Genomic DNA, 18701 nt, shown 5'->3' with positions numbered 1-18701 from the left:
TATTGATAGAAAAGTGGAGTTGCAAACAAGAATCAAACAGAAATGCCATGGATGTATTTGGATCCTAAATTATTATTGCAGCAAATCAAATCTCAGAGTCCTCCATATGGAAGGTCTCACTCAGCAAGCACATTATCTTTCACTCATTCACTTCTAGCATTCAGTGGAACAAAGCATTCCACTCACCCCAACATACTACAGTTAAAATATACTGCTTACTCCTCTTTTTGCATAACTTCCAGGGATGGCCTCTTATATTTACACTTTCCTCATATCCTCTTAAACCACTTCTTCACCTATACCATGAACTTTGCTATATAGATATCTTCAAATCCTCACCATATCCAACATTCGAGAGCACTGACATATTCTCCAAGTTTCTGGCCCTCTTCAGCTTATCAATGGAAACTAGACAACTACATTTGGAGATCACCAAAATTATTTCCATTGTAACTATTCTATAAACACTTGCACTGCTCTTTCTAATGTTGACAATCATCGCCTCAGATCCCAAATCTCTTCTACCACATGAAGCACAGTTCCCAATGCAGAACACTCCTCTGCACTCTAAAGTTCAATATCTATTTTGCATTTATTAATATTAAAACTGTAATCCCATATATTTGTCCATGTAATATCTATTGAAATCTTCCTGAAGAGAAGTGACTTCAGCATCACCCTTTCTAACTTATAAACAATCAGCAAACTGAATATATCCCTCCCCAATTTGATCAGATTTCTCTTCTTCGACTACTGCACCTCTAATTTTTCCTGGCACAACCACATTTCATCTATAGCTTTTCAGCAGCCAGAAAACTTGGTATACTTTTTTGCACAAGAAACTACTACACACCTTTCACAGCTGCTAACTCTATACAAAGTCCAAATCCACCAAGCCACTGAATATTGCTCCCATATTTGAGATGGTGCACCAAAATTCTAAGATTGCTCAATTCTATCCAGACCAGGACAATCCAGCAAATTAATGATCCTCTCTCAAAGATGTTCAAGTTTGACATATGCCTCTTCTACAGATAATTTCATGGAATTGGCCACTATTATTCCTCCACTCACCTCCAAAATCATTAGAACAAGAACCACTGCTAACCAACATCCTTTTACAGTCCATCTTGAAACTCAATGAACCAACTACACTGCCTCCTCTTTCATTCCATCTACTTCTGTCCTTTGGAGTAGTCTCCTCACTCTGCCTTCCCCAAAGATGACAACTCTCAGTGTTCAAGCAAAATGCGAACAGATTCCTCCTATTACTCTTGTCCACACATGGCACTAATGTGCTCTAAGCCATGTGGCTTTTCACATGTGTGAATCAGATATAAAAAAATAAAAAAAAAATGGTATCAGGGGACCTAATGGTGCCAAAAACATTCCTACACCATTACATCCCCACCATCTGCCTGAGCTGTTGTTTCTTAGAAGAAAGGTCCATGGCCTCATGTTTTTACTGCCATATTCTGGTTCTGCAATCAGCATGATGTCAGAACTGGAACTCAGACCAGATGACATTTTTTCCAATCTTCAGCTATCCAGCATTAGTAATCACATGCCCACTGAAGCTGCACCTTCCTGTTCTCAGCTGACAGCATTGAGACTCAGGATGGTCATCTGCTCCTGTATCCCATTCATGACAATATGAAACAAGCTGTGCACTCCAAGTGTACAGCTTAATTATTCTTGCAGCTTTTAAGGTAGACTGCAACAAAACTTGCAAAAATTTTTCCTGAATTAATTGGCAATAGGATTAATTATCTTGTCAATCAATGTCAGGAAAAAATTTGTGGTGTTAGGAGGGAAAAGGTCTTCAAGGATATTGATTTTTCAATTGGAATGTTTGAGAAAGACACTACGCTTAAACTGGCTAAAATACCTGAGGTTGATTTGGATGTCTGCTAACCTACAAAATACGCAGATTTTTTTTTTTTTATGAAGGCGTTTTCAGTGCCAGATATGGTTCATGAGAAGCTTGGAAACACGTAGAGAGAAGGTATGTGGGGCAACTCATGCCATCTACCTTTTGGGTGAGACAAATATCAGATGTTTTTTTTTTTTTTTTTTTTTTTTTTTACATGCTATATAAGCCAGGAGTCACAATTTAAGGATGTCACAATTTAAGGTTCTCTTTTTTTCTTTAAAATCCTTTGAGAAACCAGTGTGTTAGATTAGATTGGTCTGACTGTGAAAACGAGTAGGATCACATTCTTTTCTAAAGTAGAAGATTGAATAAGTGAGATTTTGACATCATAGTCAATGCAGTTTAAGATAAATGTGGTGTAAAAGAGTTTTACACACACACACACTACGAGCCATTGTACAAATTTTACTTTATGTATATACGTATGCATTTCTCTCTTGGCTGTAAGTGGTATTAAATTTCAATATTGCAATACAGGCACACAAGTTTGATCTTAGATAAATAAATTTGCTAGGATAATTTTCTATGCTTAAAATCAACCTAACTTCCTGAATAATTGAAAGGGATAAAAAAATAAAAAAAACCTCAGTTGTTTCACTTCCATATGCAAAAAGTTTAATGATTCCAAGATATATAAAATTGAAACACTAGAAATACGAAAGTTAAATTTAAATTCTTAAAATAGAATTTAAGTTTAACAACAAACTCATCTTAAGGCCCATGATAAATCTTAAGACCCAAATAAATTACATCTTATCTGAGGTCAAAAATGGGCTGGCATTTTTAATCCAATGATTATTTTAAACTTAATTCACACAAAATCGGATGTTTCTCTACTAAATCTGCACTTCTAATAAAAGTTTAAAGAAGCAGTTTACCTCTTCAGCTGGTAGTTCTTTATCATGTTATGGAAAAAAACAAAAAGAGCCAATTGTTCTTTAATCAAATGTAGTAATTTACTGGTGTCTAAAGCAAAGGAAAAACTACATTTTTACCTATATATGAAAAAAAAAAATGACTACAGCCAAATATGGACATAAATTTTGTTACGCATACTAATAAATTATATTATACAAAAAAGTGTGTTATAATTTTCATATAAAATTAAATTGGCAAAAGTTACAAATTTTATAAGGATAGAGTTAAGGAATTAACGTATCTGCTAATGCGAAAGACAGAAGGGATTGTTGAAACAAATTGGTCTGTCTAATAAGAAAAGGGTGATTATTATGAGTGATGAGAACTTAGTCCACCTTTGCCACAAGTTGCCCCAGTTGAAGTATCTTCAGTTGCCCTGAAGATACTTCAGGTGCAAACTTTGTTTTCCTTATACTTGGATAAAGGATTAAACTAAATATATAATTTATAGTCTAACTAAGTGGGGAAAAACTTCCAACTTATTCAATATGAGACAAAAAGGTTTGCAAGAGAAATGACCATTGTTGATTTCACAGGAAAGGCAAAATGGTGCTTCAACTTCATGAGGTGAGAAGGGTTGGCCATGAGAACATGAACCAGAAAACGATATGTCCAGAACTGAGTGAGGCATAATTTCTTAGTATGTATCTTAAAAAATATTACCTAATTACTAAATATGCTTGAATATTTTAAAAAATATTCAATGTGTTCTGTTTTATGGTTAAAATATTGATTTCTTAATTTTGGGTTCGAAGAAATAGGGTTCGTCTTATACATTGGGGCATCTTATACACAGAAAAATATGGTAAATAAAAATACTATACTGTAACACATCTGTATACATAGCAATTGTCTACGGTGGCATTTCCCTTGTCTGCTTTGAGGATTGCTTTAAGAGACCCCCCCCCCCTCTAATGCAGTGAAATAGCTTCTTTGGAGCTTAGTTAGAAATAAAGAGAATGAAGTAATTAAACTCATTTTTAAAGTCACTTCTTCAAATAAATAGTGGCTTTTTCCACACTAACCATATCTACTTTTGAATTAAGGAGTAACTGATAACCTAAAACTTTAAAATGGAAGTTCCCACATGGTTAAGTTTGCAAGATTTACAGCTGCTTTCTCCACAGTAAGAATAGAAGAAACTTAAATCCTTTGAGCAAAAGTTAATTCTCAAAAAACTCAAAGAATTTAAGAAGTGTAGTCTGACTCTCCCCCAACCCCATCTAAATCTTCAATGTATCTCCCATGAAGACAACATATCGATGATAAATTGAGGACAAGAGTTAAACTGTAGGCTTTACTCTTAGATTATAATAAGAAGTGCTTCACTGTTTATCTTCTTGAAGCAGATAGTTTACTATCTGCTTCAAGAATTTTATATATTAGAGAATATATAAAACATCTGAACATATGCAGAATTTATGCTAGTGAGAGTATATTGTTAGAGGTAGAGGAAATAAGAGATCTGGGGGTGATAGTGGATAAGGATCTAAAATTTAGGGGACACATCACCAAAATTGTGAGGATAACAGAAAAGCTTCTGGGAATGATGCAGACACATGTGTAGAAGTAGGGAGATTCTTGTTCCATTGTATAAGGCTTTGATTAGGCCACACATGGACTATTGTGTCCAGATTTGGTCACCAGGTTTTCAGAAGGATGAAGAGATGTTGGAAAGGGTCCAAAGGCAACTGACTAAGTTGAGACATGTGAGAGTGAGACCTCAACATGATAAACTTCATGAAAGTTTGATGATAATGTGGTCCTGCATAATTTATCTTAGGCTATCATACATTTTATCTGAGTCACTACCCAGACCAGTCTGGGTAGTGACCCTTCCCATAATGGATAACATTACACGTCTGTAAGGATGTGTGCTTCACATTATTATTACGGGCAACACTAGGGAGTCCTTAGCCTCATCGAGGGAGGCCCCAAATCATGTTCATCACAACTATTCGACATTCATACAGTATCTATCATACCTCGCCTTAAACTCATTCACTGTCACAGCACCCACCAGACTGAGAGCCCATTGCACTCATTTACCACTCTAAAAGTAAAGAACCCAGCTCTAACACCCTTACTAACCACTCTTGCCCAGCTTCCATGGATGTCCCCTAGTTCTCCCACAACCAGCCCTGTTCTCAAAAATATCTTCCGAATTAATTTTATAGAAACCCTTCAGTAATTTGAATGTCTCAATCATATCTCCCCTCCTCTGCCTATCAACCAATTTTTGCACCCCACAAATCCTCAACCTGTTCTCATAAGGTTCATTCCACAGACCTGCTATCATCTTGGTCACTCGCCTCTGGATCCTCTCAACCTCCTCCCCATCAAGAAGAAACCTAGGTGACCAAATCTGGGTGCAGTAGTCGAGATGGGGTCTTATCAAGGCTCGATACAGAGGAAGAATAACATGCTTGTCAACGTATACTTCAGCAACCAAATGATTTGATGCATTGATTTGGCCACTTTTGCAATGTGCCCCCTAAACTTCAACTCCTTATTCACCAACACTCCTAAATCTCGTGCCTCATCAATTTCCTGAAGTACAGTTCCACCAATGTAGTAAACTGCTGCTAATCTTTTCACCCCAAAATGTATAACCTTACATTTTGCCACATTAAATTGACATCCATTCTCCTTAGCCCAGACCTCCAATCTATCCAAATCATCCTGCAAAATTTTGACATCTTCATTCACTATTGCCCTACCCAACTTTGCATCATCCGCAAACAAATGAACTGTTCCTCTCAGATCCTTTCCTATATCATTAAAGAATAAATTAAACAGCAGTGGTCCTGAATAAACCACTCTCTGATATCACTCTGTCAACCACCCTCCTATCCATCTCACCAACCCTATATCCAACCCCCATATGCTGCATTTTACTGATTAGAATTCCATGTGGTATCCTGTCAAAGGCCTTAGCAAGGTCCAGTAGAATCACTGTAAACCCATTACACTTATCTAGTTCAGCCGTCACTGTGTTATAATATGTGAGCAAGTTACTGAGGGATGACCTACCCTTCACAAAACCATGCTGTCCCCGATATAGTATCCCATTTTCATCTATCCAATCTTGTATTTTCCTCTTGACTATTTTCTCCAAGACCTTGATAATGATTCTTATTATGCTGATTGACTGGTAATTTTCAACAGCAGCTTTGGAACCACCTTTATGCAGCGGAACTATTTTCCCCTCTTTCCACCCCCTTGGGACTGATCCAGACCCGAGGCTCAAATTAAACAAAATGGTCAAGGGCACTGACAATTCTTTAGCCGCTTCTCGTACGACATGAGCCAGTATACCATCCAATCCCACAGATGTATTGACATTGAGGTTCTGTAATAGACTATTTACCTCCACTTCATTCGTCACAATTCCAGTATAAGCTGTTGGTTCTTCCATTCCTGCAATGTCACCACCTGGATGATATACTCTTGCAAAGTGCTCGCTCAGTAATTCCACTATATCGACTGATTCGGTTACCTCCCTACCCTCAGCATTTTTTAAAATCATTCTGCCATGAACATTTTTCCTTTTACTTGCAACATATTGAAAAAACTGTTTGGGATTCTCTTTAGCCTGCATGGCCAATTTTCTTTCATAATCTGCTTTTGCTTTTCTTACCACCCTTGTTACCTTTCTGGCCTGAGCTTTATACTGTTCCTGCACCTGCTGGTCACCTTTCTCCTTAAATTCCCTCCACAATTGTTTCTTTTTTTGCAGCTCAAGCTTAATAGTGTTATTCATCCATTTAACCCCTACTTGATTTATTATTCAGACTCTTGGTATACAGTCAACCATTGCCTTCTGCAAACACTTCTTAACCACCTCCCATGCACTATCAACATCCAGCCCTTGCAGTTTTACATGCCATGGCACTGAGCCAAGCACACTCCTGAGCTTGTCATACTTACCAGCCCTGTAATTCCACATGTACCCTGTCTTAACTGTAAATTCCACTCCTTTAGCCACCTCCCAAGTCATGACCTTATGATCACTCTCACCAATTGGTGGCAACATGGTCATGTTTGTTACAGCCACATTTTCAGATGCGATTACTAGGTCAAGCACTCTCTGCCTCCTAGTATTTTCCACTACATGCTGTCGCAGATAGTTGTCCCTTAATAACAGCATAAAATCCAATTCCTTCCTCCCATGTGCCCTCTCCTCCTTCCAGTAAATGTTACCATAATTGAAATCACCCATAATAATTACCCTCCTTCCACTCATTTCTTCTATTTGCCTATGCATACTATCCCCACCACCTATTACATCACCTGGTCTATAGCAGCACCCAATTGTATATTTTGTTCTGCTAGCCTCTATCTCACACCAAATAGCTTCAAATGTGCTCTTTTCTCTATCATGCAGTTCAACTTCTACACTCCTTGGCTGCAACTCATCAGCTATCATCAATAACACTCCTCCCCCCCCCCCTTTTATTCTCCCTGTCACTCCTGAACACGCTATACCTGTTGCATTCAATCCCACTAGCTTTATCATCTTCTATCAGCCATGTTTCACTAATACCAACAACCTGTGGCCTGGAAGTGCCAACCAAGCCCAAAAACTCCTCCTCCTTGTTCCTAATACTCCTGGCATTAGTGTACATGAATTGCAGAAGCCCATTAGTCCCATCCCTACTTTGATGCCTTATACTAACTATCCCATTCTGATTTGTTGTCCTTCATACTTGCTCGGGCATATTATACTCATACATTCAACTGCCTCCCTAAAGTCTGCATATCTACTCCCCCCCCCCCTTAATAAATCTAGTTTTCCTGAGTCTGTACATCCATTTCCACTTCATTCATCAACACTTTTTCAAGCTTCCGTACACCAAATGTAACCCATCCATCTTATATAAATCCTTTCGCCCATCAAACTCACTCCACACATCCACACCACTCTCCATGCATAACCCACGCATAGTCATTGGCAATTATGGCCTTCCTTCTAAACACTTCACTGTCATGCTGCGGCAAAATACTCACCATCCTAATTCTCTCACTCTTCTCTTTTGCTACCTCAAGTAATTCCCTCACATCCTCTATCATTTCCATTTTGTTTTCTTTCAAATGATTTGTTCCTACCACGACTATCATTTCTTTCACCCTCTGTTTTTGCACTCCTTAGTATTATGGAATAATAAGGCAAGTGATGTGAAGTCAATTTCTATATACGAGTTGCCCAGTTCGTGAAATTACTTCACATGCAAATGTTGTTTGCTTACACTTGGGTAAGGGATTAAACCAAGAATACAATTTCTTGGCATCTTTAGAGTATAACCAAGTGGAAAAACTTTCAACTTCAGTTCCTTATCCACCAAAATCCACCTCTTGGAGAGAGGTTCGTTCAAAGTAACAAATTTTGTTCCAACAAAGCAAATAAAACTGCAGGACACACAGACTAGCAAGAACCATACATGAAGTACACAAAGAACAGAAATAGAAACAAAGAAATAAGAACTAGGAGAGTATGAAATTAAAAATGAAAATCTAGAATACCAGTTCTCTAGTACATTCTTGCAAAACCTTAGCTGATATCCCATCTAATCCTACAGCTGTATTTACATTGCGATTCTGCAATATCGTAAGAACCTCCAATTCATCCCCCTCTGTTCCACATTTGTGCCTGTCACATAGGTTAAAGCAGTAACCTTACTAGGAAAATATATGCTTGCAAAGTGGTCACTCAGTAACAACAATTTTTATCTGCTTCCGTCTCCTCGTGACCACCACTCATTAAGGTTAATCTTCCATAGTCATTCTTCCTCTTACTTGCCACATAACGACAGAACTCTTTGGGATGTCCTTTGGCCTGCTCAGCTAAATTCTTCTCATAATCTGATTTTCCCTTTCCTGCCATGCTGGTCACCTTTCTGCCTGAGCCATGTTATACTTACCCTGAAGTGTTTTATGCCATGGTACAGATTTAAGCTTCTTCCTGAGCATGTCATAATCACCTGCCTAGTAGTTCCATAAATATCCCTTCTTGATAGAATATTCCTCATGTTTTATAATTTCCCAAGTCAAGACCACATGGTCACTTTCACCAATTAGAGGCAATGTCACTTTGGTTATTGATAGCTCTTCTAATCCTATACCAAGTCCAATACTCTCCTGCCCCTAGTCCCCTCCATCAAATGCTGCATTATGTAATTATCTCTCAGCATGTCTATAAATTCTATTTCCTTTCTGCCATGTGATCTTTCTTCCTTCCAGTCTATAGCTCCATAGTTAAAATCCCCCATAATAATCATTTGACCTGTACTCAGATAAATGTGCACCCTTTTTTCATACCTGCTTTTTACCTCAAAATCATCTTACTATACCTCCTCCAAGTTAGACTGCAGACTTACAGCTTAAATAGCTTTCCTCTTGGCACCTTGTATTATGTCTTTTACAGATCAACAAAGCATATATAAATCCTCGTTATATTTCCAAGATTTCAGCTTCAATCCAGCTTGTTCTTTGTTTCAGTCACCCCTATTATGTCGATCTGGTACTTATCTAATTCCTCAGCTAGCTACATATCTTTGCCATTCAGATTCTTATGTTGATAGTACCGATCTTTAACTCTGGTGATGTTGAGATGGGGTGTGCTTTCAAATTTGTTCCAGTAGCTGAATTTTGTTTTCACCAGGGAACCAGGGTGAACAGCGAATGGGTGCCTTATTTAACCGGGCGACACCTCAGCCGGCATGAAATTTTATCATGTTGTACCATCATTTTGTATATTGGTTTAAGTCAATAAGAATACAATTTGGTCGGCTAAATCCCAAATTGCCATCCCATCCTTGTTCATTCAGTATCCAGGTAGATACCCAACAGGATGCATCACGAGAAGGTGAGGATTGGACATTAGGTCAGAAGCCCTGGTCAGTTCTCTGCATTCCTTTAAAGGCTATGTGGAGGTCTCCTCTCAGTTATACAGCTTTGAACCTTTACAAGGAACACTCAGCAGTGAAATATCTCCAATTCTCACATTCAGTTTCTCTTTTTTTATAGATGGATACTACAAAAGCTCTGATCCAATCATCAGAAATTTGACCCTCTTCCCAAGCCTTCTAAAATTACGCAATACAGTCATTGTAAAACCTTCATGCCATATTTGAGTATTTCTGATCAAATTTCATCTACTTCAGCTGCCTTTCCACATTTCAGATTTCTGATGACTTTTTCTTCAAGTATGGGTATGTATTCCCAACTGCAATCCAATTGATTTTTTTTTTTTTTTAATCACCATACTGACATTGTTTGTATCATTTAGCAGTATTTCAAAGTAATCACTCCAAACATCTAGAATATCTTCATCTTCAGTTTTCATATCATCTTTATCTCTGATTACTTTTACAGTACCTTTTCTTCCATTTCTATGCTTTTTCAATAGTCTCCAGAATATTTTGCCAACTTCCTGATATTTATTTTCTATGTAGAAAGTATTTTTAACTTGGGTATAGTTATGTTAAAGATACCAAGCAATTTTAAACCTGGTTTTACTCCATTTTTTCCAAGTAAGCAAACAGACAAAATGTCAAGTTTGCGCCTGCAATTTATGCAAGACTAGCTGATCCCACAGGTAGTGCAAAACCAAGGCAACTCGTGGTAAAGGTGGAGCAAGCTCTGATCACTAATCTTAATATTTACCCTTAATGCCAAAACATATCACTCCCTTCTTGGAGATGTGTTTTGGCATTAAGGGTAAATATTAAGATTAGTGATCAGAGCTTGCTCCACCTTTACCACGAGTTGCCTTGGTCTTGCACTACCTGTGGGATCAGCTAGTCTTGCATAAATTGCAGGTGCAAACTTGACATTTTGTCTGTTTGCTTACTTGGAAAAAATGGAGTAAAACCAGGTTTAAAATTGCTTGGTATCTTTAACATAATTTATTTTCTATGTTCTTACCAAAGTCTTCTCATGACTTTTGTTTAGCTAGTTTTACAGAGTGCTTCACTTTCTGATATTTTTCTCTGTATTCTCTAAGAGCACAAGATGACTTACTTTTATTATTATTATGTAACACCTCCAGGGAGTCAAAAAGACAAATCATTCATCTACCTCTTCACTCTCCCAATATTCTTGATCTCTTATTCACCAGTTCTTCCAGATACACCGAAGAGTTCATCTTTCCTCTCAGCAACTCAGACCACAATCTTGTACAAGTCCAACAAACCCTCCCACCTCCAACCACTCCCAGCATCAAATCCTCTGGCACTACAAAGGAGCCAATTGGGATGACCTCCAGAATTCCTACGCTTCCTTTCTTGGTCTGACTATTCCTTCTTTGCAACCTGACCCCAACAGTTGCTGCAAACAAGTCATAAATTATTCTCACAGGAATGAGGTCCATCATCCATTCAACCCATAATCCTCATCCACTTTCTAAGCCCTGGTTCAATCAAAAATGTGTCCAAGCAGTTGAAGAAAAAAAAATTTTCAGCTTACCTCATGTGGCTCACATCAAACTCCAGCCTATACCTATACTCTGCCTATACCAAAGCATGCAACATATGCACATCAGTCAACAGCAGATGAAAACCTGATTTCAGGAAACCCAACAGCAGAAAACTTGACTCCTGTCCATATTATTCTAGTCATAAATTATTCTCACAGGAATGAGGTCCATCATCCATTCAACCCATAATCCTCATCCACTTTCTAAGCCCTGGTTCAATCAAAAATGTGTCCAAGCAGTTGAAGAAAAAAAAATTTTCAGCTTACCTCATGTGGCTCACATCAAACTCCAGCCTATACCTATACTCTGCCTATACCAAAGCATGCAACATATGCACATCAGTCAACAGCAGATGAAAACCTGATTTCAGGAAACCCAACAGCAGAAAACTTGACTCCTGTCCAAATGAAAGCTGTGCCCTCTGGTCCCTTGCTAAGGCCATTGGATGTAACAACTTCAGCTCTCCTGAACTCCCCCCCCCCCCCCCGTCTCTCATCCTGATGGCACCACTGTTGCCTCATTCAAAGATAAAGCTGACCTCCTGGCATCAATCTTTTCCTCAAACTCCTACATGAATGACCTAGGGAATTCATCTCCTAATCAAAGCATCGTATGCCTCCTCCTAGTTTTTCCGACAAAAAGACATCAGAAAACTATTAAACTTGGATACTGAAGCATTCTGGTCCTGTTATGGCATTTCTCTGGTTGTTCTCATACATTATGCTTGAGCTGACACTGGTCGTGCATCCTCTCTAACTTATTATAGATATCTGGTACTTATCCTATACCAAAAAAAAAGGGGAGATAGAAGTCTGCAAAATGACTGACCAATTGCCATTACTGCAGTCTACCCAAAAATAATGGAGAAAGTTATCAATAGCTAACTGCTCCACTACTTAGAGGCTGACCAATTAATCAGTGATCAGCAGTGCAGATTCTGCCATTCAAGATCCACAGCTGACCTTGTAGTTACACCCACCACTGGACACCTACCATTGGAAGTAGTCTGAAAATCTAGACATAAGCAGAATTCATTATAAAATATTAATATCAGAAACACTTACGTTTAAGTATTTTTATTGTAAAATTTTTGGCTAAGTTTCATAGCCATTGTCAATACATTTATAGGAAAACTCAAAAGAGAACAATTTAATTGAATGCATGTGATATGTGCTATATCGGTTGCAGGAAAATAGCTCTAGCTGCATTAATAGATATTCAAAATAAATGACAATAAATTGATTTGGTTAATTTATAAATTATAACAAAATTTAATTATAATTATGGAACACATGAATGTAAGTACTGGTTAAAGTAACTCCAAAATTGAGTAAGTTGTAAGCAGTAATTTTTGTTCAGATTCGGGTTGTGAATGTGTGCTTCATAGCTTTCTTTGTAGAGTCTTTCTAGAATAAGAGTATAAGAGTCTTACAGTGGCTGCACTTCATAGTTCAGAAAGCCTGGACAGAGGGACGAATTCCCAATGATTGGAGTAGAGCTCTCATAGTACCCATATATAAAAAGGGAAATAAAACTGAATGTGAGAATTACAGAGGTATTTCCCTACTGAGTGTTCCTGGCAAGATCTATGCAAGTATACTTGAGAAACGGTTGAGAAGAATTGTGGAAGAAAAGCTTGGTGAAGAGCTGGATTCAGGCCAAATAGAGGCTGTCAGGATCAGATCTTCACTTTACGACAAATAGTCGAGAAAGCATGGGAATATAACAAAGATCTGTATTTAAGTTTTGTCGATTTGGAAAAGGCATATGACAAGGTGCCAAGAGAGAAGCTATTCAATACGCTGCAGTTATATGCTGTCAATGGGGCATTATATCAAGCAATACTTAGTCTTTATCTGAGTTGTAAGTCAGCAGTTAGAATTGAAGTACAGGAAGATGGTTTAATGTTAAATCTGGTGTGAGACAAGGATGTACGTTATCCCCTCTGTTATTCATTATCTATATAGATCACATTATGAAGGAATGTGGTATTAAACCTGATATCAAAATTGGAGATGTTAATGTCAGCTCTTTGCTTTATGCGGATGATGTTATACTTCTAAATAAATCCGCTACAAGTCTGCAAAATTCTCTGACTAAATTGAATAGCTGTTGTAATAGATATGGTATGAAGGTCAGTAATAAAGACAAAGACAATGAAAATAGGCAGAATCATTGAAAATGTCAACTGTGTTGTGAATGGAGAACCTGTGGAACAAGTAAAACATTTCAGCTACTTATGCACGATTTTTACTGAAGATGGTAAATTAAATATAGAAATAGACAACAGAATCAGCAAAGCTGGTATGGTGGGAAGTCAATTGAATAAATTCATATGGAATAAAAAAGAAATTAGTCGGAACACTAAATTAGCTGTATACAAGACAGTGTTCAAACCAGTTTTAACTTATGGATCTGAGAGCTGGGTCAGAAGTAAAACACTTGACCAAAGACTAGAGACCACTGATATGAGAGTCCTGAGAAAGATTAGAGGCGTGAACAGATGGGATCAATGGCAATATCATATTAAAAATGAGGATATTAGGAAAGAACTTGACATTGTCAGCATCCAGGAATGCGTTAGCAGAGCTAATCTCAGGTGGTATGGTCACTTAAATAGAATGGGAGAGGAAAGATTAGCAAAACAGGTGTTCTCTGCCAGGTTGGCAGGAAAACGACCCAGAGGAAGACCAAGATATAAGTGGATTGATACGGTACAAAGTGCCTTAGACGATAGAAATATAAGATCTGATAATGTTGGAGTCTTGACAAGTAACAGAGTGATTTGGAGGAAAATTGTAGATAGGAACTTAGTAATGATGTAATTTTTTCATGTAGTACTGTCATATCCTGTACACCCCTTGAGGGTACATGGCAGGAATTTGATGATGATGTCTTTCTAGAAGAAAGTAACTTGTGTAACATTTTGGTTTGGTTCTACCAAATTCTGTGTTTTGTAGATAAAGCGTGGTTTGTTAAACCGGATTTGTTGTTGGGTTCATTAAGAGAAATGTATTCCTGATGTTCTTCCAGATGAATTGATGCAGATCAACTAGTTTGTTCATAATAAGATAAGCCACAAGAGCAAGAGATTCTATAAACTCCAGGATAAGATAGAGAAGGAAGATATTTGTCTTTTGGTGCGATAAGGAATGTATAAAATTTGCAAACTGAATGGAAAACAATTTATACATTAATCTGTCTAAGTAATCTTGCTATTTTTTCAGAAAGTCCCTGAACATATGGAATACAAATTCTGCTAATTTCTTCTTGGAGGATTTAGGATGACAGCCGTAATTATTTTTTTTTGATAGTTTTTGCATTATAAACATTTACAGGAAAGATAGATTTGATAGTAAACTTGATACAGAACTGTAAACTGCAATTTACAGTTCTCTGCAGTTTTTCTCATGCAAAGGAGATACCAGTCAATCTACCCTTACCCTCACAGTAATACACAACTCAGCAGACAACATTGGACTAACATTTAACTCCATTCCTTCCTAGCATAAACATGTCACACCAATAGCCTTCTCAGCATCCAAGAAATTTGGATGCTGAGGAGGATTTTGTTCACGAACCATGTTCCTACAATTCCAAACTCACTCATGTTTGGGATGGTGCATCTAAAACTTCCATTATAATCCTTTATTCTGTACAAAGGTAAGCAATTAGGTTCATGGATGATCCCTCTCTTACAGATTCACTTCAACCTTCATTTCACAGATGCAGTATTTCAGCACTGTCTATTCTACAGGTCTTCCATGGTCACTGCTCCAGTGAATTGACAACCATTGTTCCTCTACCTTCTGTTGAACATGTTAATACAAGAGCAGCAACTTCCCAGCTTCCTTTACTGTGCAACTGCAAACATGTGAAAGTTGCTTCTATTCTTCCTCTTATTCCATCCACTTGTCCTCAAAATATTTCAGCTTACCTCATGTGACTCAACATTGAACTCAAATTTAAAAAAAATAAAAAAAAATTAAAAAACCATCTAACTTCAATCTCAGTCTTCATCTGCAACCCACACATGGCACTGATATGCTTATAGGTCCCTTGACCTCTCACATATGGGATTAATATTAAAAATAAATTAAATAAAATTCAGGAATGCAAGTAAAGCTAATCATAGGTGATATGATCACAAATAGATTTAGTGTATCTGCTCTCCAGGAAAGATTAGCAGAGCAGGTTTTTGATGCTAGGAAAGATCCAGAGGAAGACCAAAATTTGTGTGCAATGATTAATTACAAGTGTCTTAGAAGACTGAAATAAGATCTGACAATACTGGAGTTCTTGAAGATAAAAGTAATTTGGATGAATATTGACAGGAATTTAGCAATAATGTGAACTTTACATGTTGTACTATCATAACATTCTGCACTCCTCTTTGAGGGTATATATATTATGAATGCATCTTTATTACAAATTTAAGTCTTTCACTGCCAACGCTTAGGAGTGCATTTTTATGTTAAAGCATACAAGAAAATTGCAGGTTAACGATAAAATGATCATAAACGAAAAAGCATGGACTGTTTACAAAAATTAGTAACACATTCTTGTAAATACCAAAAATTTTAAATTCATATCTAAAAATATAAATTCAAAAATATTGTCCACATTGGTCAGAATAGCCAGCCTGGCTGGCCGAGTGGTTAGTGTATCTGCTCTCCAGCCAAAAGGTTACGAGTTCAAATCCCGCCGCGGACATGGATGTGATTGTGAAAATAGTTGTGGTTGTGATGGGCAGTAGATGGCATTGGTGAACTGAGTGGTGGAGACAGAGCTGTAGAGTAGGCACCCTCCCTCGATTAGTCTTTGGACTCCCTGGAGGTGTCACGTAATAATAATCTTCACTTAAGAGTATTTCCCTCAGAATGTATGCAGTGAACAAAGATTTCATAGGCATGTAGATGGAAATGATATATCAGGGATGGTAGAAGATTAATGTGCCTCTTAAAAACAGAATTATGCATGCACAAGAAGAAAAAAAATTAAGTTTTAAAATACTTTTTTTTTTGTTTTCAATTCATTTTTTTAACAATTTTATAAAATTGTATCTAACTTATTTTGTTCAAATGTTGAGAAACATCTGTAATGTATTTTTCACTTCATGAATTTTTTTTTTTTAAAAAAAGGAAATTCTAAGTAAACCTTCCACCCACCACCAAAAAACATGCCACCATTACATTTCATAGGTTATTTAAATGTCAACCCTATTCAACAAGTTTTGATTTAGATGTCTATTAGATTTATCAAAAGATATCAGTTAAATTACCTGAAGACTTCCAGTGGAGCTAATATTGACACCATTAGATCACTATGAATAAGACCCATTTCAGTAAGGGAAACTGATAATGTCCAACCAAACCTTAGTATGAAATCTTCCACAATTGCGAAGTAGTAGTAATTCTAAATAGAAGATAAAATTGGGTAAGACATATTATATATATAAATGAGAGAATTCTAGAAGCAATTCAGGTATAGTTTTCCCCATAATAATACTTGTTTCCTCTTGGCTATGTGGCAAATTCTATATTTGTTCTACAGTGAATCTATAAGCAACACCACTATAACAAAACACTCACTAAAACTGCCTAAGGAAAGTCCCATAGCCAAAGCTATAACTATTACTGTGTTTTACAAGTTCTGTATAGTGAGAATTAACTATAAACAAAGTTCACTGTCATTTTAAAGAGAATGATAATTGTAGCCCATATCCATAAAAATGGTGCAGTTAGTTTTGAAAGTTTTAGGTGTTTGATAAAATTATTGCTAGTTAAATATATCATGAAAAACTTAAATTTTTTTTTTTTTTTAATATAGCAATCTCAAGCATGGAATGTTCAGACCAATAATATCACAGAAAAAACGAGGGTCAAAAAGGAAAAAGCCAACTTTTTTTGAATGATTTTTGATCTAAATTTGGGAATACTGGTGAAGGAACCCTCTTTCACAAATGTAGGTAGTACAGTTTAAAGAGGAGTAATTAGCATGATTGGTGAGGCTTAAATTGAAGTGTAAGCTGAGTGACTGCTTTGAGTTTAATGGACTTGAAAGTGGTAAAACTATAGCTGTAAGCCAGTTAATATCCACGCATTAGTAAAGAGCATAAACTAAACACCAGGTGAAAAGGGAAATGATTTAACAATCAAGAAAGGATTCAGTTGATAGTTGATTATCATTTTTCAGGTTTTAGAGAACTTTTTTAAATGGAGAATTTTATAAAAGCACAGATCTCAAATTTACAGTATGTATTGAATGATCTGAAATCAGGATGGATGGATTCATTTTTGCAAAGTGAGCTAGAATTGATTTTTTATTTATTATTATTTTTTTTTAGAGACTGAGTTAGGTTACCTTTTTGAATGATGGATATGAAGATCAACATTTAAATTTGATATTCTTGATATATGGCTTGTTTGCAAATGCAAAGTTTTTTGGGGAAAAAAAGTTATGAATAGATGACTGCTGAGATTAGTAAAATCTATGAATAGACTTTCTAGTAAGTGAAAGAAAATAGGTGAACAAAGAGAACTTTGCAATATAACAATAGAAGAACTCTAGAAGTTCAAAAACAAAAAAGTATTTACATGAAATAAGCAACCAAAGAAACATCTAATTGCAGAAAAAGAGGAAGTGCAGAATCTCTCCATCAAGATGGCCTTTATGCCAAACAATCAAATGTCTAGAGACCTGTGTGGCTATCCACATAGGGCTCTAGTCATAGCACTTGTCTAAGGCAAGATCTCCTGTGAAAAAACAGATTAATCCATATCTGATTATGTTCCATTCCCATACCCCTTTCTTCCTATAATTATGATGTATAGAGCAAAAACAATAGGCTGTTTTTGCTCTATACATCAATTATTTAACTAGAGAACCAGGAGCTCTTCCAATAAAGTAGTTTCAGGCAAAGTATCCAGCTGCCAGAAAGTATACAGAACTGAACATAACTTTGGGATGCTTAAGTGATGAATAATCCTACTGCTTACTAGGCCAGGTCGTGTCTGAAGAGAGTTCACAGGGGACGGTGTGCAAGGTGTCCAAGCACTCCCCATGAAGGAGCAGTGATCTGAGTCCATCTCCCCACTACAAGCCCCTGAATCTTTTAATTTTCCTTTTTTTTTTCCACTAACAGACCATGACAGTATAAAAATAATACCAGTCACTGCAGTTAAATCTCCCACAAAAACCAAAGGATCTTTAAAAATATCAGAAGTCCATGCAATTAAAAAATAAACAGATTGATATTAGAATTAAGACCTCAGATACTGGTCAAGTCAATGATGTGCACCACCACCTATGGACATTCAACATATCTGATATGTTATTCATCACTGATCCTCAGCTGGCATCCTCTGCAACATT

The 18701-nt window shown here is 36.8% G+C and overlaps 1 protein-coding gene across 1 annotated transcript in view; it reads right to left on the bottom strand.

Annotated features, from left to right (window-relative positions):
* LOC150103693 (solute carrier family 53 member 1-like) overlaps positions 1-18701 on the bottom strand; it is a 291679-nt gene that overhangs the window by 13901 nt on the left and 259077 nt on the right. Inside the window, exons 13-14 of the mRNA XM_090397054.1 lie at positions 18326-18534; positions 16609-16742 (exon numbers count right to left, since the gene is read on the bottom strand). Coding sequence (XP_090253180.1) covers positions 16609-16742; positions 18326-18534 — 343 coding nt within the window. The remainder of the gene's footprint in view (positions 1-16608; positions 16743-18325; positions 18535-18701) is intronic.

Source organism: Typopeltis vanoorti, chromosome 8, assembly GCF_054136105.1.
Source record: "Typopeltis vanoorti isolate ZY-2024b chromosome 8, IOZ_Tvanoo_1.0, whole genome shotgun sequence".
NCBI classification, from domain to species: Eukaryota; Metazoa; Arthropoda; class Arachnida; order Uropygi; family Thelyphonidae; genus Typopeltis; species Typopeltis vanoorti.
Note: the sequence above shows the minus strand (reverse complement) of the source record. Positions and strands in the feature narration are given on the sequence as shown.